The following is a 24906-nucleotide window of genomic DNA, read 5'->3' on the forward strand; positions in this document are numbered from 1 at the left end:
GCAGTAGCTTCCCTTGGAAAAGGGCAAAAGGATTGGTGTAGAGCAGCTCCAGATCTATGAAGCGTGCAGAAAGGATCCTAATGATGGTGTTAGCTCCCTACCCCCCTTCTTAATTTTCTTAATTTTTGTGTCCACTGACGGTTCGCTCCCCGTTGCCGGATATTCTCACCAGGAGCCCCGTTCCACCAGAAGTCCTCCCCTGCTGAGGACCTGGGGGCCCTGATCCCACCCGTGGAGCCACCACCACGACCGCACAGTGCAGGACAGCCTCCCGCAAGCCACTTTATGCCTTTTAATGAGAATATTTCACTTGGACATACGTTTTTTTTCGTGTTACATTGCTCGGTGTGAATACAAAGAGGCCAGCAGATGCTAATACATATGACACACAGGCACACGCACACAGAGCCCCAGCACCCCCTAAATGGTGGGGTGCACGGGAGGCCAACAGAGCTGTGAACGAAGGGACGAGGGTGGCGGTGGGGGAAAGCTGGCCCAGACCAGCACTGGAGAACATTGCTAGGCTGCATCATCTACTGAGCGTGTTGTGGGCGGCAGGGGTGGCTGGAGGCTCGTCGTGGTGGTAAGGGGGATCTCCTAGCAGCCCTGGCTGGCTGGTGGACGTCTCCAAGCAGCATTTTGTTTGCTTTGGTGGAGAGACCGAGGTCCAAAGCCACTGCTGTATCCCCGTCAGATGCCGTGCTCCTGGTGGCCTGGCAGGTAGTGCTCCTGGTGCCGCAGCGCTGGGAGACTGAGCTCAGTAAGCCCAGCAAGGGTTACTTGAGCTTAACTGGTTAGTGACACCAACATCAGCTCTCAGCAGACACTTCTCACCCCTCCTGATGCCACCTGCCCAGGAACGTGCTCTTCTGAAGCCTGGATTTTGGAAAGGCACCCCATGCTCCTTCCCCTACCTCCCCCCAGACACGACATGCCTTTAGCCTCCTCTCTACCGGCAGGTCCCAGCTCTGGTCCAAAGGAGCTGCTCCACACTGCGTGGTGCTGGGTGGACGATGGGACAACCAGCCAGCAGATCGGCAGGGCCAACCAAAGATGGAGAAAAACCCTCTGAAATCATGGGCCTGTGCTCTCTGAGAGTGCTTCAGGCTCCAACCGGGACTGGCAGAGAGCCCTTTTATACAGCAACACACACAAAAGCACAACGAAATCATTAAGTTTTTTCCAGCTGTGATGGCCAAGTCCGTGTTTAGATCAGAGCCCTTTCTGCACATGGGCTTGGCCACAATCTTCCAAGAGCAGGAACTTCGAAAGCCCTACGTCCACGTTGAAGCTTGCAGTAAAGATCCTCCCAGGGTTAATTTGTCTGGACACAGGGGGCAAAAGGAGATGACATCTTCTGAGCTTCACTTCCAGCTGAGCCCTTAGGTTGGGGAAGATGTGCCCCAGTCACTGGCTGTCACGGTGCCAGGGGGATCCTAGGGCGAGGAATTGTCCTGCAGGTCGCCCTCAGCCCTGAGTCATCGTCCAGATACCAGCGCAAATTGCGGGATATTTTTTTTTTCTTTTTAATATTTTAAAAAATAAATAGAAGAAGACACAGAACTTTAAAATTTGTTCTTTAAATATTTCCAGCATTGCACGGACAGCACTTCAGTACTCTAGCCTGTTCGATCAGTGGTTTGTTTGTTCTGATTCCTGGTTAAAATGTGCTCCTCCCAGCCTGCTTTTTCTTCCTGTCCTTAAGAACACGGTGTATTCTTCTGTGATGTCAAAAAACAAGCCCCGCAGTGTTCATCAGACACCTTTCCAGCATGGACTGGGGCTCTGCTACTCCTCTTCAAACCTGAAATGCCCATAAGCTCACCAAAAGCCGTTAGCATCTCAATAGCTCTCTCTTTACTTAAAATAAAAACACAAACCAAACCAAGCCACACGCACACGCACACACACACAAATCCTCTTCCCAGAGCCTTTTTGATGCCAGCTGTTGGGTTCAGGCAAACGTCCTGCGGGAGTTTCTTTGCTCAGTCACTGCCTGAGAGCGGTGGTGTCCCCTGGAAATCTTTGAGGTTTAAGGTGGAGTCGGGTTGCAGGGTGGGGAAGGAGGACGGGGGGGTCAGAGATAGTCATCCTCGCTCGAAGGGGAGGTGGGATTGGAGCCTTCGAGGTCAGAGTCCAGCGAACTCCCTGACGGCGTTCGGCTCATCTTCCACATCTGGGAGGCAAAGGTTCTCCCCCAGCTGCATGGGTACCCCACAGCCCTCAGCTGGCGAATTAGCCCCATGGCCACCTGCCAGTGGCTTCTTGCAGTTCACTTGCTACCCTTTGCACTCCTCTGTTTGCTCATGGCTGTTAGCATCTGGCTGATGTACGAGGTCAAAAGATCATCCATCTTGTAGCCCTGGTGAGGAGAGAGAAGATGTTACCTGCCTTTATAGCACAGCTTGGTCTCTGGCTCATGCCTCTTGAACACACTTGCTACAAGTCGTTAACTTATATATATGTTTCCAGGTATATTTTTCCTTTCTTTTTTTTTTTTTTTTCTTTTTCCTTCTTCCTTTTTCCACAGTTCTCCTTGAGTGATATGGCCCTGACACAAGGATCAAACACAATTTACAGCGCAAGTCTCTCCCAGGAGGCTGCTGAGGCTAAGGATGTGTGGAGCTTTGGAAGGGGAGTGGATTTTTCAAATGGCCAAAAATAATGTGAACGCCCCAAATTAATAACAGGACAGGACTTTTTATCCTACATGCTTTGAGTTTAAGATAGACTAAGCAGAAGTGTTTTGTTTTCTTTTTTTTTTTCCTTGTGGCTGTTAGTAGGTACAAGCTGGGCAAAGGATCTTGGTAAAAGGACACCCCCTGAGCTCACATCTGCTTTGATACGCTTTTCACTCCAGTGACATGGAGCAGTGTCCCATGCTCCTGGGTTGGCAATGCCCCAAGAACCTCAGGCTTGCCTGTAACTTGGAAGATGGACCTAATGAGAGCCCCAGTTGCTTGGGCAGAGCCATGGTGTGAGTGCTGCTTGTTTGCTTACTACAGGCTTGTCCAGTGCTACTGCCCTGGGGGCAGTGGCAGGGAAGTCTTGGTTGAACTCTATGCTGCTATAAAGCTCTCCATGGATGCACAGGAGGTGAGGCCTTACATACTTAATATATCCCCATACTTGATATCTAAATCATCCCCAGGAAAAGCTGTTCTGGAGATAGCAACCAGACAGTGCTGAAATCAAGGAGAAAAAACAAACAAACAAACAAAAAAAAACACATTGATGGGTCTTCTGTGAGACCACTTTCAGCCCAGAGACATGGCTTATGGGAAGCAGTTTATTTTGGCCTGCCAAAGTCAGGATTTTTCCTAACTGTGCCCATCAATCTTTAACACTCCTTACCAGGGATGTCTCGCAGAGCAGCTTGCTTCCCCTCACCAGGTTGCCGATAGTTATATGGAAGTAGGTGTTGCCACTGCTCCAGTTGGAGATCTTGGTGAAGGGGTGAGTGATGAGAATATCCTGGTGGGAACACAAGACTCACACTCAACACGAGAGCCTCAACCTTTAACTTTCCTTCAAGCAGACCAAGGATGTCTGCTGAAATGAGAATATACCATGGCCTCACAGGAACAGCAGTGAAGTGCAAGACTGTGGATCCTCCATTCTTGTGGAGGACTGCTCTACTGGAAGGTCCATGCGGCTGGTGGAATAGCACAGCCTTTGGGATTAACCCTGTAAGGGGTTGGGAAGTTGGCTCAGGAGCACCTGGTGAAGACCTCAGTCTTGCTTACCTTGGTTTTGGGATCAATGAGGCTCACTCCATGCTTATTGATGGCAATTAGAAGGATTTCTGGATAATTTGGCTCTGTAGTTTGCTGTTGGAAATGAGATGAACTGGTTAGGGGAAGCGTCGTGCTAAATCAGGCCCTTTCCTATTTCCTCACCCAGTATCTTCTGCCAGCATTTGCATTTACATTTGGCAGCTAAATCACTCTGGGTGGAAAAATCACAGGATATTATTCAGATCCACTATGCCATCTAATGAACATGACAGAAATTAAGGTGCCTAAGTTCAAAGATATCATGAACAGTTTCAGCATCATGTTTCCACACCATGCTTAATGTATGGTCCCTGAGTATGGGGGGTTGCAATAAGGTGTCCAGAGTTCTTGACTTCATCACTACTGGCCTCCCGTGCCTATGATGGGAACCTGGTGCCATGATGGGTGATCTGGATTGGGTTCACAGTGTGTGCAGGTGTGTGAAAATTACACATTCCCCTTTGCCTTCACAAAACAGGGAATGGCTCTTGCCTCCTCAGCAGTACAGCTGTGAGGATAGACCTGAAGAGGACTGAGATACGTTGATGCTCTACAATGCCCCAGTATTGTAAAGAGACAGGGCAGCCATAAATGAGTATCTCAGCCCTTTACTGATGGAGAGACTTACATCCTTTCCCTGTCTTATCAGGGTTGTTCCACTCCAGGCACTGGGACAACCCTGCACACCTGGAACCCCTCCATGATACGGGACTTCTGATACTGTCTCAAAACTGCCAGGGAACCCCCAGGCAGGGCAGGTACCTTCACTTCAAAGAACGCTGATCCAAATGTAGGCCACTTGAAGATAATCTTTAGGAAGGCAAGCTTGGCTTCTTCTCTCGTTTTGCCTGCGTGCTTATTGTAGTATGCCACGATGGACTGCAACAGAGAGGACAGCAGAGCTGGAGGGTTTGCATTGCCTTGGACCAAAGATTTTTGCAGGGAAAGAAGCATCATGCTACAAAGACGGACTATCCTACCAGAAACCATAATTGCTTCACGGTAACTGGGCTTTCGCTGAGATTCATTAACAAACCACAGCATATGGTGAACCTGTGATCAGTTCTTCCTGCATATTAGCTGTTCTCAGATGGCAAGTTTCTTGGGACGAGTAAATATTATTTGGGCCAAGAAAGTAGCTGGAGAAGTTTTCCAGGTGGAGACATCAATTCTAGTCTCTGCTCCAATGAACACTTCACAGAAGTGTTGGTGGGTCACTGGAGCAGAGCCTGGAACTAAAGTAGGTCTTTTCTTAGAAGCTGTACTGATGACTCCATTATAGGGATTATAAATTTTGATCTTTCAATTTTGGGAGCAGAAGGGACTGAGGGGACTTCGACACAGAGAAGCCAATAATTTGCTGGATAGACACATGGCCAAGTTCAAGTCCCAGCAAACAGAAAGGACTTACAAGATTGTTTCTTGGCAGTGAGACATCTACATTACTTTATGGCCTAGACTTGTCTGTACCTGTGCCACAGCTCTCCTTGTGTGAAGCAGGGAGAATTGCCTTTCTGCTCAGCAGTCTGCCTTCAGCAACAAAGCTTTACATGAGACCATCTTCTAGATGTGTCCATACAGCACTGCATCCACCACTACAGTCACAGCAACGTGCAGCACAAAGCCCACAACGTGTGTGTGTGTCTGAACACATGTACAATTCCTTCTCTTGGTGCTGTTGGAGAGATTGTGGCCCTTTTAAGGCTCAAGAGGGACCATGGGTCACTCCTTCTGGCAACCTGACTTCAGTGTTGAACATCAGACAAGTCACACGAGATGCTGGGTTTCCCCCCACCAAGCCTGACCTATGACTAAAGCTGCTGTTTTACCCGCTTCCAGTCATCTGGAGAGAGCTGCCGGACGAGGTCCTGAGGCACCAGCTCCTTCAGAAGCTTGGGGATGCTGGGGAAATAGGATTTGTCATCCTCAAACTTCACCCGGTAGATGAGAGCTGCCAACTGCAGGACCTCTTCCCGTGTACACTTGTGGTAGCCGCGCAGGTACTTTGGTAACTCCTGTATGTGGAAGAAAGCCATTCAGAAATAGAGGGGGTGACCTCAGACCTTCACCCTCTGGTGCTAAATCACATTTTTGGAGGTCTCCAGCTCCTGGATATGAGGCTCTGCCTTAGGAACACTCATAGTTGTTGTACCAAGTGTGGTGGACAGGCAGCTGCTCAGCTGAGACCACACTTGATGTCTAAAGATCCTCTCTGGCCTGAAACGTTCTCGTGTTACAGGGTGGTCCCTGTGGTAGGTATCAGATGTGTGAACCTACAGTCTTGTTCTCCCTCCCTCATTGCTGAAAATCCAACCCTTGTAATGGACAACTGGAATTGAATGTGGTTTTTTTCCTCCCTTTATTTTTCCTTTTCACTTTTTTTTCAATCTATTCCCCCATTACGAAAAGATGCTTGAAAATGTGTCAGGTAACTATCAAAGCATCAGAGGCTATGATAATATTAGGATAATTGCTTTATCCAGGCAAGAACACAGGGAACATCTGTGTATTTGCATAAGTGTATGAGAAAGCTTTGGGACATGCACATGTCTCTTTCTTCCCAGACGAAACAAGTGCAGAAGAGCTGCAGCTTCTTGACTGGCTGCTGGGACCATCACAGCTCATGCCCAAGAATGAAGGAGCTGAAAACCTTCAGAATGCTTGTGAATTTGTACTCCCTGCTAAGGCTGAGTGCTACTGTGTCCCACTTGCTACTTTCCCAAGAACATCTGGCCCAAATCTCAGCTGAGTTCGTTGCCTTACAGTGCATGAAGCCTGGTCCTTGCCATACAACCCAACTGTTCTTCATAGCTCTCTGTTGAAGGCAGGACTTTGTTCTGTTAAAAGTAAAACTTCATGCATCTGCACATACACAGTCTTTCCACCCTAATTCCTCCCAAAGTCTCTGCTGCTATCTCAGGTTCCCAGAGCACCTGGTAATAGTGGAAGATCGAATCTGCCATCGAATCCTTTCCAGGCGTTGTGTTGGTCCACAGCTTTTTCATGAAGAACACTTGGTAGGTGAGGGAAGGCACTATACCTGTGCGAAGGAAGCAGGGAGCAGATCTGAGAGCAATGCTGTGAGCACCAGCCAGGTCATCTGTCAGGTTTTGCCCCCAGGGCTGGCACGGACAGCACAACCACAGCAGCGTGGCCCATCTTTAAAAGGGCTGGAGGGCTCAAGGAGGGCTGTGCATGACCCCAAAGGGAGAAAAGTCACTGTTACCATCTTTCGCTGGTCTTGCTTTCTTTATCCAGTCCGTCAGGTGTCTCACAAAGTCAAAGAAGAAATCGCCCTCGGGCACACTGATGACCTGGGGGCACAGCACATGGTTACAAAGGCTGAGGAAGCAGCGAGAGGCCACAGGCAGGGCTGGCTGTTGCCCCATCTCCTGCAGTTTTTGCTCACTGCTTTGTCTCAATTAGACTTCTCTGCTACAAACTGCTGATGCCAGAAAGTCATTGCCAACGCCTCGCTCTAATTCCACCCATTAATTCTTATTGCACCTTCCTGTTTCCCTGGAGCAATTAATTTCCCTTCCTGATGACTATCTCTGTAGATTTCTTCCAGTTGCCCAAGGCAGCTCTAAGCTTGCACATTTTTCTTAATCCTTATAAACCAGCCAAAACCAGGACACCGTCTCAGCAACATGGGTCTTCTACCTCTTTTTCCTGATGGACCCTATCTCCTTTGCCCCAGATCAATGCAGCATCACAGGACAGCTACCCAGAGGGGACCAGGCTGGCTCCATCTGGCAGTCCCCATGTGCTCTTTAACATTCAATTAATTCGCAATGCAGTGACCTCTTTGGGCAAAAAATGACAAAAATGACAACAAAGGCAAAAAAAGAGTGACTCTTGCCTCACTCTGGATCACACAGGGATTCGGTGGGCTGCAATTAGTGTGAGATCCTGCACATAGAGTGGCACTGGCTGCATCACTCAGTCAGCAGGACACAACAGGCTGCCACAGTGCTATCATCGGGCATTAAAGCCACCTGCTCTCAACACAGGAGACCTTTGCCTGTTTGTGTTTTAAGCCCTTTGGGATGATTGCTGTGAAGCACCGAGTGTTTTGGCATTACCCCAGCCTCTGTGTGGGTCACTCACCTTGTCAGAGATTTTGACGAAGAGGCTGAAGCCTTCAGAAGATTTTAGGAGCAGCCTGTTGGAGATGTTCTGGCAGAAATCCTTGGCTTTTGTGCTGGACTCCACCTCAAATGCCTACAAAGAAAGGAAGATCGTCACCACTGCTACCTCAAGATTAATTTCTGCTTCATGCTCTCTTCGAGGAGCTCTAGGCTCAGATATGTGAAAAGATCTAAGTGCCCACCACCAACGAAAGAAGTGATTTTATGGATTGTGGCTCTGGACTTGGGAAAAGGAAATTTGCAGAAGTTCAGCCATGGTACTTATCATTGGGAACTTGAACTTCTGCCCACCACATGCATGGCCACATTCGCCTGAACCACCAGAACCCACGTTCCACATACCATGAGAGAATGGCCTGGAGCTCAGTGCCACTGCCCCTCAGTGCAAATGCGTGTTGTACCACAGGGACACTACTTGGCCAGCCCATCTGGGTGACTGCCATGGTCAAAGGGACCACAGACATGTGCCGAAGTCCCCTCTGCCTCCTTCTACTGGCTCTCACACAGATGCGTGTGTATAAAGCAGCTTATTACTAGTCACATAGAAAAAATACTCAGAGTGATAAGAAGTCCCAGGAGATCTGTAAAACCCCGTTACAGAAAAACATGGGCACACACACAGCTACTGGAGAAGAATACCCTTTTCCCTTCGTGGGTGTGCACTGCTTTTCACATAAACTCCCTTGGAAATACAAGAATTTAGTTGTGCCCAAGGGCATGATGAAAGAGAGGAGCAGGCAAGCCTCACTGGGAGACTAATCAGTAGCATGAGAGAGCAGTACCTGCAAGGACATGCCTATCTGCTCCAGCCTCAATTTATCTACATGCCTTATTAATGTCTAAGATGATTAATGAAAGGTTCCTGAGTGCAGATGTTATGATTTCTGCGTCATCTCAGGTCAGAATGGGGAATAATTTTAGTTTCCTTCTTGCCAGCTCCCTGCCCAGTCCCTGGGACTGGTACCCTGCTGGGTATGGTTTGGTGGACTGAATCTGTCAGTCGAGGCTGCAAATAACTGATGGCCAAGGCCTGTGAACCACTGAGGGCGTGGATGGAGATGAACACATCCTGTTTCTCTCTTCCTGGAGTCAAAATTTGCAGTGAAGACTGACTCAGCACCCATGTCTGGAGAAGGTGAATTGCAGGAAATCAGACCCCTGAGCTCCAGTCTTCTATCCTGCCTCACCAAGGTAGATAAGGATGGATCTTTCTGATGCTGCTGTTTCAGACTCTTCTGGGAAGGCTGAATTTTTTCTGAATCAGAAACAACAGTAGCCTTTTCTGGGATTTTAATAAGAAAATTGACATCCATCCTGACAAAAATGAAGTTTCCTTCTATCCCATTTACCTCATCGGTGTCATCAGGAAAGTAAACCTTGTGGAAAATCTGGGTGGTTTTGTGTTGAATGGCTTCCACTTCTACGAGATGGGGAGGGTACTTTCTGGATCCATTCCTGCAAAACAGGGAGAGGCAAGTGCCATAGCATCAGCAACATCCTCCACCCAAAGTCCTTTTAGTTCAGTTTGGCTGAATGCAGAGAAAGGCTGTGAGCTTCCAGTGTCCCTCCAACTACTACCAAAATATCTCCTACTTGTAATTTCTAATGCATATTTGGATGCTGTGGCATGGTCAGGACTAGGAGGTCTTTTGGTGCTGTACCTTAGGGCTTTCTGGAGTCTTTGGATGCAGTCTGCTGCCAACGGGTGATGTTTTCGGGACTGCAGAAACCTCTGGACATGGGGCAGGAGGATGTTACTTGGAGGGAAAAGGCCTGTACACAACCACAGCAGCTCCCAGCCTTTCTCTTCACTGTACCTAAATGAGGAAAGATCCAGGAGGAAAAAAGTTATGGCATGGACACTGCTCTGTGCTTTGGCATGGGTGGGTGGTTCTCAGCTAGAGGGGAGGAGACATGCTTAGGCTCCAGATCTCCTTTGCCCAACAGAGGCTAGTGTCTTTGGGCCAAGCAAAACCGACGACTCTTACTTGATGTGGTTGTCCGTAAGCTGCTTCAGGGTCTGGCAGTAGATTTCATCCTTCAGAGGCTCAGCTTTCAAGGCACCTTCAAATATTTGGTCTGTCAGCTCATTGACTGAGCGGGTCCTTTTGGATGGGTAGTCACCCATGTACTTCAGCACTGGTGGGAGGCAGGAGTCAAGGATCAGCTAAGCGGGAGGTCTGGAGAAGCCCGTCTGTTGATGATGTGATAAAAGACATCCCACATTTGACTACAGAAGTGGCTGCAATTTGGTGGAGGGGGCACAGTGGTAAGGCTTTAAATTTCTTTAGGAGATGTCCAGCGAGCTCTCTCTCTTTTTCATGCATCATCTCAGGTCAGAAAGAACCACTTTGTGGTTGGGATGTAGGCCTAGGGAAGTTCTGTGACTACTGTGTTACCTGATCACACATAGTGATACCACTATAAAAGACCAGATTTTCAGCTGGTGTCATGAGGCAGAGCTCTGCAGACAGCACTGGAGCTGTGGTAACATAAACCAAATGATGACCTTCACCACTTCACCATATTGTACCTATTCTGCATGACAACAGGTCACAGTATTCTGAATAAATGTGTTTAACATGGAAAGGAGAATGATGAAATTGCAGATGTTCTCAATTTTTACCAGTCCTTTTAGTTCCTACTACTGCTGTTATTTGCTGCTAGGAGGAAAACTGTAGCAGCAGTAACTGTGCTGTAGCATCAGTACCGGATTTATACCAACAGAACTGTTCGAACTAAAGTCTGTATCCTAGAGCAAAACCCTACCAAAACACAAAGGCGACTTCCACAGGTTAGATTTATATTTGTACTCAGCTTCTTTCTCCCATGCTGTCTTTATTCTGCCAGGAAAGTGATACTCAGGCATCAAACCCTGTCCCTGAGGCCATGAGGACTAGTTTGCATCCATAATGATTAGGTCTACTCCCTTCTACAACAGATGCTTCCTGGAGAGTTGAAGCAAGCCAAAACAGAACTGTTGAGTTAACCGCTAAGCGATGTGTACCTGCAAGACTCAGTAACTTACTCCCTGGACCTTGCTTATGGAGAAGACACCCATCAGCTCTCAAGGATGCTCAAATACAGATTTCGGGATCAGATCCATCTCCAAGTCCATGACATGGTCCCAAAGCCCTTAAGAGGGACCAGAAACCTTTCTATGGGCTTTAGTTGGGTCTCTGAAGAAGCTGCTCAGCCCTTTGCCTGTCAGCCCTGTTGCCCAAGGGCTACTCCAGGCAATGGAAGGATATCAATGAAGGCCATGCAGGCTTCTTGGGACAGCTCCTCGCTCCCCAGGATCTTCTTCAGCAACGGCTGTTTGATGGGCTCACGGGTGTAACACCACAACTTGTCCTTCCCACGGCTCTTGGTGATCATGACCCTGCTCAGGGTGTGCTTGGGTGGTGGCCTGGTGGCAAAGGCAAAGCAAAAGGAAAAGTGGAGAGGTTACAGGGATAAAATGGACTGTGTGTAACCAGTGCTTCACCTGGAAGGCTGTTCACAACACCAGAATAAAGATCTCTTACACCAAGTGGCTATTCACAGTTTTACAGAGTATCCATCTCCCGCTGTGTCCAAAGATAGTCATTTTTCCTTTCCTAGGGCTCAGAAAAGTCCCTTTTGGACCCTATCCAAGCACCTTTTCTACTGGAAAAAAAAAAAAAAAAAAAAAAAAGCTTCTAACCACAAGAGAAGGGGTGATGGCAATGGGTGGTGAGGGAGATGGGCAGCAACAATGAAAGAATATTGCCCAGTAGAACAAACCCACCAGGGTGAAGACATCTCACAGGACTTGGTCTGTCTCCATGGGCTGCCAACCCCTCTAAACAGGAGCGGGAGTTTTTTGATCAGTCTGGTAAGCTACATTCAGCAGTGGTGCATGCTTTGGAGCTGAGATGAAAATGTCCCCATGTAATTCACCTGCTGCCTATGTGGTCTCAGGCTGTGTAAGGGATCACTGGGAAGGAATACTAGACTGCTAAGCACAGCCTCCCACATAACATCAAATTTCATACCTTTACACCTCTGCTGAGCCAATTAAGAAATCCCTCATAAAACCTTGTCTGTGGAAAATTTATAACCCATATGCCATGTCCTAAACTGGAGGCTGCAATTATATAGAATCACACAAAGGGATATTTAGAGTCTTTTCCAGCAGACAAAAAATCCTGATTCCCAAGCTACTTGGAGATGGATTCCTACACCTGCATTTTTTTGAAAAGGTTGAAAAAATCACCTAAAATAGTCATAGGAAAATTCCTCCAAGGTGTATGGTTTCACCCTCTCTTCACTGTCTGAAATTGCCATCTGGGAGGTTCTGATAACGTCTTGTCGTTGGTCAGGGGTCATCGTGACGAGTGCCTGTGGGTTGAAAAGTTCTCTGTCACCTAATATGTTTGATATATTTGAAGCATCCAGGGAGAGGAAGCAGATACAAAATGAAAAGACCGGCAGGGAGTGAGTAAGAATAACCTACTAATTCCAGTTAATAGGCAGTAAGTAATGTGCAACTGTTATTTCTCTGTGCCATTCTCAGTCACTTATATAAAGAATAATGTGTTTCCATCATGTGGATCATTTCCTAATGAGGAGAATGCGTTTTGGATCCTACAGCTCTATAGGTGAATGTAGTGGCTTCCTCTAACCCCAAATACAGTGGAAATTAATCAGGCCAGCTGGAGGATGTTCATGGATATTTCAAGCCATAAGTCTTCAAAGTGAAAAGATCAGAGGAAAGGCTGAGACACTACTACAACAGATCACTTCTGACTTGGACAACTTGCCACCTCTCTCAGCCACACTGGTTTCCACATTATTGTCAGGAAGACTAGCTAGATCTAAGCTCTCCAGGAAGGCTTTGACCTCCTCAGGCTTTGTATCAAGTTGTGCTATGTGTAAGACAACTTACCACGATCTCCAGGGGAGGCATGGTGACTGTAGGCAAGACATAGACAGAATCTGTCGGGAAATCCCCTCTCTGCTTGGTCCGTTCATTGAACCCGTTAGCCCACCCTGAGTTCATCACGTGTTCTCCCGTGTCCTGGTCAAGAACTATGAGGTCTCCTTTCAGGAAGCTGAGGAACCCAGATTCTTCTCCCACTGCAATAAAAACAACCATTAGTATTTTTATTTTTTTCCCCAAATCCCTTTGGAGTAACTAATATGCCTACATGTTTGCCACTGGATCAGACTACTTACTTACCAGGGTTTGGGTTGTCTTGGAGAGTGACCACGTACTTGGATCTTTTCCTTAGTCCTTCAAGGAAGGTCACCACAAGGTCCCGGATATCCTCTGCATTGTTGGAGGTGAAAGTGTATTCATCTCCTTTAATGGTGGCCAAGGTGAAACTCTGTCCTTGCAGTTTTCCCCCTCTGGGATATGTTTTCATAGAAGATATAAACAGGAAATATAATGGGCTCAAGAGGCAGAGCCTGGGAAAAGACTGCTTTAGGGTAAGATCACCAGCTAAAGTTATTCTTCCTTACCTGCTGCTTGACACAGCTGTGATCTCTGGAAAAGAGAGTTCTAACAGAACTTGTTCCTGTTCATCCACAAAGTACACTCCTGTCCAGTTGACAGCTACGATCACATCATTTTTAGGGAGGCTTGGCCCTGGATTGAAGGCAATACATACAATCAGTTCAGGAAGGGTCTTATGATATAAAATATTGTGTGTATTTCAAAGGAAAATGCAATGTTAAAAAAAAAAATCATTTATTTTTAGTAAGAAAAATAGCGGCAGAATCATAGATGGAGCCATTGCTAATCAGGAGGCACCAAAAAATAATGTGTCTAAAATAGACCACATAGATGACCCATTAGATCTTATTGTCTATGAAGTTCCTGCTCTTCTTCTTTTTGCCTTTGACTATCCCATGCTCCAGGGATGTGCTCTACTGACTCACCTGAGAATTTGAAGGCTTCATAAAACCGAGAAAACAGCAAAGGCCACTTGAAACGTGCAAAATCCACCACCTCTTCTTTGACTTTTTTGGGATCTGTCCTCTTCTGAGTATAAATTCCCTACCAACAAAGCAAACCACAACCAACATGAAGCACAAACCCAGTTATATCTAGAAAGAGAGCAAAACTTAATTGAAATTCATCCAATCCATGCCATCTGAAGATCTTGGAATCAATATTAATTTATATCCTGATGATGTTAAGGGCCAAACCAAATCCTACAGGAACAAGTGATAGGTTGGACAAAGTCCTAGCAAAATTCTGGTTCCCACTTGAGGAAGTAGTTTGCCTCTGAGAAGTCTGGGCGAGCTTCTAGAGTGACAAGTCTATGTGGGATTAATCTCAACTGACTTTGGGTTTCCCTAATGAAGGTGTCTGCCTTTCATCCTGACAGCCCTTTAGCTGGAAATAAATACTCCGTGGCCCTTAAACATAGGCAGCTAGCTTCATTTAGGATGTTTTCAGAAACCTGAGACTACTATAAGTAGCTGACAGGTGGCTGGTGGAGGACCTGCAAGATCCAGGCCTTTCTGGACCATGAATACCCCAAGCAACTGATTTGTGACCCTGCGTTTCCACTGGCAGAACTGGGAGATGAGACCAAGCAAACATGGAGATGCTTGCATTTAGGGGTCTAAATCTGAAGCTGGCCCCTGCCTTTTAGTGAGTGCCAGTCCTCATGCCTGCATGACCAACCCTCATGGTGGTAATGAGTTATGGGAAGTGTGGGTTTGATTAATCTGCAGGAGGGTGACAGATAGACACCAGGGATATTTTACACAACATCTGGCACAATAAGGTCTCAATACTGGGACATAAGACACCACTGTACTGCAAAGAGCAACACCACAATCCTGTCTATCAGGAATGAAACCCCAGAGATGGCATTTTCCTTCTCACAGTGAATCTCTGTAGGTTGTCTTCTTCTGTCAGAGTTTGCATTGAAAGCAGAGGTAATGCTGAATATGATTAGTGCAAAACCTTCCCTTTTCCCTTTGCTTTAGCTTCAGGTAAGGCCAAGAGCTGAGCTACAGTGTCTGATGTGTGTTTAGAAGGCACATGATGCTACTGAAGCTACTTGCCAGGTGATCTATTGTCCCACCTTTTTATGTGCGGCTATAATGAGCTGAGCCCATTTCTCCACCGTTTTCGAAGCTGTGATCTCTCTGTCTGGGATGTAGGATGGAATTAGGTTTAGAAGCCTTTCCAGTACCATTTCTGACCCGTAGTCCACGTAATACTGCTGAGAAGCCAGTTCTGCCAGATCTTCTTCCTGTGGGAGTCAAACAAGCCAACTCAATGCTGCTACCAGGCCACTCACTGCAACATCCATCCTCCACAGCTCAAGGAACCCTCTTTAGAGGAAGAATGCTGCCTCAGGTTGGGTTAGGGACTCTTCCTTTCAGTAGCATTTCACCAGTGCTTTTTGCACATCCAAAATTCAGGAAATTGACCAGTATAAGCTATGACTGAGCCATAACATGTTCAGTGATCAGCACATAGCAAGGCACTGTAGTGTGTGAACATGCTTTACACTGTCTTTCCTTGAAATTTAGCCTGCTTCTGACGCCTGCAACATCAGGTGCCTGCAGCAGTGGGTGATTTTCCTATGGTAAACAGAGTTTAGTGGTTGCAAACTGTGTGTATCCATGATTTTGAAACTTGAGAAGCCCAGCAAGGGAAGCACCTGTGCATAATGCAAAACTGCAAAATGTTCCTTTGGTTCAGCTGCATTCCAAGCACTTTGGGATGAAATAATAGAGTTACTGAGATAATAATAGCACAGAGAGATGAGGAGCAAGAGAACAAGAGAACAAATTGATGCGATAAAGATGGGAAAAGATGCTTTAGTCCCCAGGGTGCCTGGACTCTAGTGGTCCACAGGAGAACAAGTAGAATATGAGGAATAGGGGTTACCAGTTTGACACCTGGATGATTTTAAACACAAGCAAGACAAAATGTAATGGATACTGTCAGAGATTTTGACGTTTCTTGAGATGCTCCTTTCAGTGACACTGGAATAATTCTGTAAGCTCACAGAGACTTCAGAGACATAGTTTTCTGCTGCCAACGTCCCTTCAGCGTATTGGGAGTATTGCTGTGTTTGTATTGCATAGCACAGGTCTGGGTATCCTGAAAAGCCTGTCTTAGGTCTAAAGCTAAGCAGGATTCACCAAACAAGATCCTGCCATGTACTCCTGATTGGGTTACGGGGTTCCTGTAGCTCTCCAAACCGAGGCTGATGGATGAGGTGGCCATTCAGTCTCCCACCAAAAGTCAACAGGAGAGGGTGCTCACGTAGCACATGGGAGAGTCTGGTATATTCCCAGCCAAGAGGATCTGATTCCTGCAGCTCCTGTTTCCTAAGTGTACACCTTAATACCCAGTAGAACAGGTGGTTATGAAGGAAGATTTCTCATCTCCTTTGGTGGAGCGTACTTTGCCATGCCAAGGACATATGTTGGATAAGACCAGAAGCTGTTGAGGACACTTACCTTGTCACACCGATACTCCCCAAACTTCACCCCTCGGACGATCTGTTGGTAAATTAGATTGGTGGCCACGTTGTCCTCACTCGGATTGTGCCAGGGGGTGAAGATCTCCTTCCTGAAGAAGAGCCGCCACGGTGCGTTGCGCTCCTGTGCTCCTTGCTCTTTGGCATACTGCTCACACTGAGACACAGCATCCATCACATGGTCATTGCCGCTCCCCAGAGAAGAGACCTAATCAGGACACAGGAAAAAGGTGGAATTCATCTAAGTGCTGATATCTCTACATAGAGATATTTATGTCCAAGGCACTTCTGGAGGGACTTCTGGAAGCTTCTGGCCCAACCTCCTGCTCAGAGCAGGCTCATCTTTGATCGGGTTGCTCCATGCCTTTTCCTGTTAATAACTTCTGAATATCTCCAAGGAGGGAGATTTCATAGTCTCTCTGCAACACCTGTTTCTTCCTGACCTTTTGGCTTGCCATCTGCTCATATTGCAGTGTCCTTCTGCCCTCTGGAAGATACGTAACAGCAAGGGGAATCTCCCTTTTCTTTTATAGAGCCACTCAGGATCAAAAATTAAAACATACCTTGTCAAAAAGCGCGATGTAAAGCGAAAAGCCAAATCGGTCCTTCAGGCTGATTTTGTCGGCCAAAGAATTACAGAGCTCTTTAGCAGTCGTTGCAGAGTCTGTCAGCAGTGTTTTTGTTGTCCCATCCATAAATGTGACAGGCAGCATGATCGGTTTCTTGGACTTGGTTGCCTAATGAGGTTAAAGTCAGGCTTTATGAAGGCATGCAAATTTCAACCCCATCTAGACTATTTACCTGTGTACTCTTCCCCCCAGAAAGTGGTAACTGTTTTCTAATTCCTGGTCCCAGTGACTGGCTACATTTCAATGCTTCCATAATGTACTTCTCAACAGGATAATGTATGGTCAGCCACTGGAAGCACTTGGAAATCTCAGATTTTGGAAATGATATATTCTGTCATTGAAGTATCTAATCTAGTAAATCCAAGAATGCTCAGGAATGCTTCTGGGCACCGAAGCACAATTGTCTATGCTAGTAAAGCAGCGTAGAAAATCAGTATATATTGCATAAACTGGGCTTGTTCCAACTATAGCTGCCCCTGAGCATGCTTGGGCAGCTGTGATGCTTCAAAGCTCGTTCTTAGAAGATGGTTTGCCTGCAGCCAATTCTTCCATTCTGGAAGAATTCCTAGCATACACGGGGGCTTGCTCAATGCCAGCTGGCCTCAGTGCCCGAGAACATTCTTGCACACATTTAATTTACAGGTATTGATGTTGGCAAAGGGCATGATCTTCAATATGCACTGGGGCAAAGCCAGGATGTGAGGGGAATGCAGTATTTTGGAAACACCTGACAATTCTCGAGAGAAATAGGCATTTTTGTCACGCTGCTTTCTGTCCTGCCAGAGATGTGGTTCCTGTGATAGTGAAAGGCTCCCACCTTGAGCCCCAGCTGCCTGGGGAGAGGATGGAGGGGCTCATACCTGCAGTTCCAGCCAGCTGGGTGGCTGTGTCCTTGTCCCGTTGGCAAACGTCCTCCGCAGCCTTTCTTCGCAATAGGGAGCATAACCAGGGGGGCCTCCATTGATAAAGTTCCTTAAATACTGTTTGCAGCAGGGAACACTTCGGTTAGGCCATCAGCTCAAGGAGCCAAACATTTGCAAAGGTTAAAAAGCAAATATTTATTGGAGAAAAGCCCTCTGGGACTGCTAAATGCAGGGATACCACTCAAGCTCAGGGCTTTCCTAAACCACATTGCTGGAAGCTGAGAGAGGGTAGGACACTCTGCACCCTTGCCTTCTTCTTACACCACGCATTTCTTGCCTCAGTGGGGGTAAAATACTGGCCCAGACAGCTCTTTGATGAAAACCAGTGCAGCAGATTTTATGTTCCTCCTATTGCTGCCATTGATTTAAATCTCTAGAAAGTATTTTAAAGATGTATCATAAAATGCTATTGAATGTAGGCCAGAATGATGGGAGTGAATTAAAAATATATATATATATAAATAATGATCAGGAGAACTGTAAGCAAATGTCACTCAAAACACTTCTCTGCCAATTGAAAAGGTCCTTCACAATTACATTAAAAAGATGTTTCCTTAGTCAGATTTTAAACTGTATTTTAAAAGACTCTAAACAAGAATTCGAAGCACTTCACCCTATGTTAAAAATACAATCATGTTATTGTACAGAAAATTAAATCCAGTGACTTCCACATTATGAGAAAGACACTCAAAATTATTACATAAATATATTGGCCAAACAGGTAGCTAAGACTAAGAGTTCTGTAAATCATATCTTTTAGAGAAACTTTATAGATAGATAGCTGTCCGAATGATAACACATGGCTGTTCCTTCAGTAACAGAAACTCTTCTTTATAACACTGACACTCCATAAATAACATGGGTAGAGAAACAGACATCGCCATCAATCATAACTTACAGAGATACTCTTAAATGGCTAGGTAAAAGAAGCAGGCTATATGGGTAGGAGCTGTTGCAAATGATTGCAAGCATTTGATGCTGTGTAAAAGTGTAGTTTTAATTATGCTGCTAATAATGTACTATGTATTTATATATATATTTTGTGTATCTCCTTTTTGGGGTGGAACCTTCCCACCAAAGTCCATCATTAATTAAAAAAAGGTACAAAGAGCAAGAGTGAAGATGTGTATTGACCCATGCTCAGCAGACAATGTGATAAAGGTTTCTAATAGGATCCAAATCATGACCTTCATATTTAGGAACAGAAAAACATATGTAAGCCTGCCTGCCTCATTAAACTAAACTTCTCAAAATGTTCAGTCCTAACTGATATATTTCAGAGTTGTGGAACAATTTCAGGGTACAACATTTTCTTGAAATTCTGCATCTTATTTTCCATAACATTGCTGTTATTAAAGTTAAACCCAAAATGAAAGGTTCAGGAAAAAAGTAACCAGGAATCTGGTAGAACATTCACAGTACATTTCCATTGCATGGCAAACTATAGAAAGAAATGCTAACAGATATTTACCCTTACGTGTTTTTTCTTCTATTAAAACAGTGGATAATTACGGCTAAAAGATAAGTTCAGGCATTAATTAAAAAATAGGTGAGGTTAACAAAACACCTTTTCTTAACTGGCTGATAATGATTGGCTATCATCATTCAGCTGTAGCTATTGCAAGGTTAAAGCAGTAGTCAGTAAAGTCATGGTAAATCAGAATTTGGCCAACTACTAACTCCTTAAAAAGGGTACTGATAGATTAAAAGCACAATAGTAAGGTCTGGTGCTGATGTGGTGTTTGTCTCCCAGTCCAGATCGAGCTGAACTAGGTGGCCTGGGCTAATGTAGCTTCAAAGTGAAGCATTTACTGAACACCTGAAATTTTTGACTATTGCTCTGCTTTTTACAAAACAAAAAAGTGGGTCTGCATGGGAAAGTATGCTGTTGGGGGGCAGAACCAACATTTCATTGGGAGAATATTGTATTTTGAAACATATCATCTTAAGGTGGAAGGTATCACTGGTGTCCCCCTGGATTAATACAGAGGCTTCGGAGGAGCTCCAAGACACGGCCCAGGTCATTGCCTATGTATTGCTGTTTGCAAAACTGGAGCTTGGGAAGGCAAACCACAGTGTGTGGCTGCAGGGGGTGTTCACACGCATACTCAAGGAGCCTCGGTCACCACAGGCTGCCCATGGGAACAGAAACTCTTTTGGTAGGAGATTCAGAGTGGGACCCTGGCTTATGGTCTCAGAATTGCCCTCGAGAGGAGCCCCTCTCTCTCCATGTACTATAAAAAGGAGGCAAGTATCTGAAATTAGATGGTATGAATACTCCCTTTTGTCCCCAGCAGCCCAAGGTGTAAAAAAGGGCTGATCTACTGCCCAAGATGAGTAAGAGCAGAATTAGCAAAAACCTTCCCCAAAGCTTTTGGGAATATTGCCTTGTATTTCAGCATGGACCAGGACTTTGGGCAAAAGTACATGCCTGAGGCTTCAAAGCTGCTCATAAATTATTTCTGAGAAGTGCTTCACTCACCTAAAATAATTTTCCATTATTAAAGATTTAAATTCACACAATCTCCCGTGACATGCTTTCTCAGATCTCATTTCCAGACATAATTTCATTTTCTGCCACTTTGCCAGTGATTTATCTGTTTTATTAGATTTCATACTGGCAGGGCCTGGGGATGAAGAAGAGATTTCTATTCTTGGCTTCGGCTTTTTCAGTACTGAGGACCTGATCTGATATCTATGGAAACTAATGGAACACCTTTATCTCCAGTGGGCCTGGGAGCAGGTCCAGGCTCCAACATTCAAAGATCTGAGAGGGAGGACAAAGGAAGTCTTTTCATGTCATGGCAAAGCAAAGACAAAGAACTGAGCCCTTTGCCCTGAGCTAGCCAAACTCTTAGTCATGGGATTAACTTGAGTGGCCCTGTGGGTGTTCGTCAGACTTGAGGTGTATAAATCATTTCAAAGGCAGGCTGTTCAAATCTAGGAACAAAACATGGACTTTGCCCAAGAAAAAAATAAAATCCTTAAGAAAAAAAATATATTTTCAATGTTGTAAGCCACCTATCTCCCACTGACTTCAGTCCAGCTGATCCACACTGCTTCTGAAGATACATCACATAGAATGAGAGAATCATAGAATCAGTCAGGAGGAAAACACCCTTAAGATCATCATGTCCAACCATCACCCAACACTACCAAGTCCACCTCTAAACCATGTCCCTAAGCACCACATCCACACATCTCTTAAGTACCTCCAGGGATGGTGACTCCACCACTGCCCTGGGCAGCTTGTTCCAGTATCTAGCCATCTTTTCCACCAATAAATTCTTCCTGATATCTGACCTAAACCTGCCCTGGTGCAACTTGAGGCTGTTTCCTTGTGTCTGATCTCTTGTCACCTGAGAAAAGAGACTGATGCCTACCTCATTAAAACCTTCTTTCAGGTATCTGTATAGAGCAATGAGGTGTCCCCTTAGCATCTATTTCATCTCCTAGGTGTCTGTCTAAAGAATTGAACAATTTCAGTATGAGACACTGTGGAGCAAGTATGCAGAAAGCTATGCAAACATACTTCCAGGTGAGTTAAACCTCTCCCTTTCTATGTGCAATTTTTTATATTAAATTGTATTTATAATTTGCCACATAGTACTCTTCCTTGACAAATTAGAGGACATGCCTTACATCATACTGGCAAAGCCAGCAGGTGCTTGACTGAATGCATAGACCTTTGGATGGGAGAAACGGGAGAAATGTGGGCATTCTAGCTGTGCAAATTCCACTTGTGACCTCTGATAATCCAGTTTCTGAGCAGAAGTCACCTAATCAATGATGTTCATCTAGAGCACAGGAGGCATCATCTGAATTTGTTGTCTACTTTCCCTTTAGAGTCACTGGAAAGAAAGAGTCGTTTCTTAGGAGTAATTCATCTGACTAACTTTAGACATTGAGCTTGGGATCATATACATTTTTCTTCCTGATTAGGAACTTTATATCATTGTCATTCCTGACAGAGCTGAAGACCAGGATTTCTTTCACTGTCAAACCCAAGGGAAAAGCTGGTCCCAAGGATGGAAAAGAAAATGTATCAGCAGGTAATACCTAAGATAAATATCATCTACAATTTACCTTTACAAACTTCTCAGAAGGAGCAAAACATCCCACACAGAGGGACATCAGGATCCAACCCCTGGCATGGCTACTTTTGGATGGGTTCTGGGTCAGCTGTTTGCAGATTTGACAATAGATTTCATCCCTGCAATAAGAATGAAGATAAAACATTAGAGTTGACAAGGTGGCGTTTTTCAGTGTGAGCAGACAGAGCCAGACCCTGCCTGCATGTGATACTTAAAGGTTCCTTTTGGAATTGCAAGGATATCAATTTAACTTTCCTAACAATGGCCACTCTGGTCATCGCACTCTCTAAAATGCCATCCTTCACCAGTTCTGTAACGTCAACTGAATTTTCCCTGTGCTTTGGATAAGATTTTCCAAAGTTGACCAATGCTTCTTAGAGAAAAGAGGAGTAAAAGGCAGTGGTAATGTTCAGGTCTCTGAATGTCAACTCTGGTAGATGGAGTCTGTCTTACAAAGGTTTCCCAGTGATATCAAGTGAGTCTCCTAAACTAACTTTCATAGAGGGCCACCAGCCTGGAGTCCTCATTTGCTGGCTGTTACTCTTAGGACACCTGAACTTGCTTTGTGGAAGTCTTGGGAGCTATCAGATTCAGCAGAGGCCAAGGTTTGTCCAGCTCTTTTGTAAAAACAGATGTTCTCTGATACATCGATGGGTATCTCAATTTGGGAATTATCTTCCACTTTTGACTTTAACCTTTATTCTCCTCATGCACAATGAGAGATAACAGTACTTCCTCCTTTATATGTGAGGCAGCGAAAACTAGTTAGCCAGCCTGTTATGCTGACAAACGCCATGGAAAAGCCCACAAGTACACTACCAGGACTGCCTGTGGAGCAGACTTTGTGCAGAAATGTACAGCTTCCTGGTGAAGTGGGAGGAAAAAATTAAATGGATTGCATTACAACACACACATAAATGGGCTAAACCAAAGACATGTAGTCATCCTTAATTTGGTACTTGTTAAATTTTGAATGCTTTATTTAGCAACTGAAATAAATTTCAGTTTTCCACTTCTGTGCCATTAAAATATTCATAGAAACAGAAGAGGTCTAAATGGTGAAACTGAAAACAAAGGGTGGTGAACAACAAGAGTGAGACTTAATAAACCAATCCAGCAGCCACTAGCACTTTCAGAAGCCTTTGAATCCCTCTGCGTTGTCTTTTGATCAGGCTTGAGATGAACACTAAGGAACGTGACCCAGCCCAGCCCACATCATACAACACAACTAGAAAAATGAGAGCTTTGCAGAGCTGCACACACGATCAACATCAATTGGACGAGAATAGCTCAATGAAGAAGGAACGAAACGAATGGCATGTTTATGCCTTTGTCCTGATTTCTAACCTTAATGCTGGCCTGAGGATGCCATTACCAATAATGAAATGGAGCTTCTCCAGGTTGGAGGTGGGCCGGTCTTCGAGCATGCTATTACCTTGGAGTGTGGACTCCCCGTCATGAAGTCTCTTTGTCACCTGCCAACCAGACACATTGCTCTTGTTCAGTACAGCTAGCTGCTACGGCCCCCCACCCCACCCCAGGTGTGGTGTGCTCCCCCAGGAGGACTCCTCCACCTTCCAGGAAGGGTCTCAGAAGTTCTTCAATCTCACACATTATCAGTGATGGGAGGTTGTGGCTTTGTTGGCTTTAATTGCGTACTGGTGAAGCTGAAAATGGTTCTGCCTAGTCACGCTCCCACCTGCTTGGTCCTTGCCCAAGTTTTCTACAATAACACCTTTGCAACCAAGCACTGGGCTGGATCCACAGCTGGGAGAGGGCCACCAAGGGTCATTGGAATAACCTCAGCTTATTGCCAAGGAAGGCCTGTCCTTTCAACTCCATCTTATTAAAAAAAATGTTAAAACTAACAGAATGGACCCCCTCCCCATGCTAATGATGCAGCCAAGAGCACATAAGCATGGTGCTTTTTGTGCAGACAGGGTTGGCATTCATCCACCTACCAGCTCTCTGTCTCAGCTAGTCAACCCATTCTTCATTTAGAGCCACCGGGGAGAGATGAGCATTTCTAGAGTGCATTCAGAGCCACATTAGGATAACATGGATTGGCTTCTGTTTCTCTCCACTGGCTCTAAAGGGAAGATCAGAGAGATCTTCATGCTGTCAAGCAGCTACAGCCAGGTGACATGGTGCCTGCTCTGGAAGCGGACACAAGGCAATGTGTAAAAGAAGACTGAATTCACATCTTTGCCTTGCTCTTACCCCTCTACCCAAAAGATTTTTTGCTCCTCACTCTTTTGGGGTGGTATTTTCTAAAGCTCTCGGCTTGGACTAACTGCTCCCCTAGGGAAATTTGCCCCTAGCACTGAAGAAGGGCTGAGGCAGAGGGCGGGTGAGCGCTTTTGGATACTACACCTCTGCTACCTATGCCCCAGAGGAGGGCAGGAAACTAAAAGCAGGGGTAACATTCAGACCATCACAAGTGGTGAGAGGTATTGGCAGCTGGATGGAGGGCTGTGAGAGAGGGGAGGGAAGCTGCTGGATGGATGGAGAACGAGAGCCGAGGGGAGGCCGGCGCGAGGTGCAGACTCAAGGAGACATGGGAAGCCAACCTTTCCCCTTAAACACTCCTTAAATCTTTCAGGCAGAGAGACAGGTAGCGCCAAACCCAGAGGAGGGCTGGTTCTATGTTGTCTAGGGAAAAGCAGAAGAGAGTCAGAGAGGGCTGCAGACAATCCAACGGCACTTGTGCTGCCAGGCGGCCAAGCGTCTCCTCTCACCTCCTCCGTCAGTTTGGATTTCTTCTTGAGGGTTAAGGAGACCAGTTTGTGCCGCACACTGTTCTTCTTGTGCCCATCAATGTGAGTACTCTGCAAAGCAAGAGGCATGGAGTGC

At 45.8% G+C, this 24906-nt stretch overlaps 1 protein-coding gene across 1 annotated transcript in view; it reads right to left on the bottom strand.

Moving 5' to 3' along the window:
• Nucleotides 1-285: 285 nt before the first annotated feature.
• MYO7A (myosin VIIA) overlaps nucleotides 286-24906 on the bottom strand; it is a 94899-nt gene continuing 70278 nt past the window's right edge. The window contains exons 28-51 of the mRNA XM_083816541.1: nucleotides 24792-24881; nucleotides 23401-23528; nucleotides 22046-22172; nucleotides 17897-18016; nucleotides 16971-17144; nucleotides 16388-16615; nucleotides 14995-15165; nucleotides 13835-13952; nucleotides 13415-13541; nucleotides 13131-13300; nucleotides 12837-13027; nucleotides 12165-12289; nucleotides 11179-11336; nucleotides 9916-10069; nucleotides 9589-9744; nucleotides 9277-9382; nucleotides 7887-8000; nucleotides 7003-7090; nucleotides 6710-6816; nucleotides 5606-5791; nucleotides 4539-4655; nucleotides 3747-3830; nucleotides 3355-3474; nucleotides 286-2362 (exon numbers count right to left, since the gene is read on the bottom strand). Coding sequence (XP_083672667.1) covers nucleotides 2273-2362; nucleotides 3355-3474; nucleotides 3747-3830; nucleotides 4539-4655; nucleotides 5606-5791; nucleotides 6710-6816; nucleotides 7003-7090; nucleotides 7887-8000; nucleotides 9277-9382; nucleotides 9589-9744; nucleotides 9916-10069; nucleotides 11179-11336; nucleotides 12165-12289; nucleotides 12837-13027; nucleotides 13131-13300; nucleotides 13415-13541; nucleotides 13835-13952; nucleotides 14995-15165; nucleotides 16388-16615; nucleotides 16971-17144; nucleotides 17897-18016; nucleotides 22046-22172; nucleotides 23401-23528; nucleotides 24792-24881 — 3249 coding nt within the window. The 3' untranslated portion in view covers nucleotides 286-2272. The remainder of the gene's footprint in view (nucleotides 2363-3354; nucleotides 3475-3746; nucleotides 3831-4538; nucleotides 4656-5605; nucleotides 5792-6709; nucleotides 6817-7002; nucleotides 7091-7886; nucleotides 8001-9276; nucleotides 9383-9588; nucleotides 9745-9915; nucleotides 10070-11178; nucleotides 11337-12164; nucleotides 12290-12836; nucleotides 13028-13130; nucleotides 13301-13414; nucleotides 13542-13834; nucleotides 13953-14994; nucleotides 15166-16387; nucleotides 16616-16970; nucleotides 17145-17896; nucleotides 18017-22045; nucleotides 22173-23400; nucleotides 23529-24791; nucleotides 24882-24906) is intronic.

This window comes from Anser anser, assembly GCF_964211835.1.
Source record: "Anser anser genome assembly, chromosome: 1".
Classification (NCBI taxonomy): Eukaryota; Metazoa; Chordata; class Aves; order Anseriformes; family Anatidae; genus Anser; species Anser anser.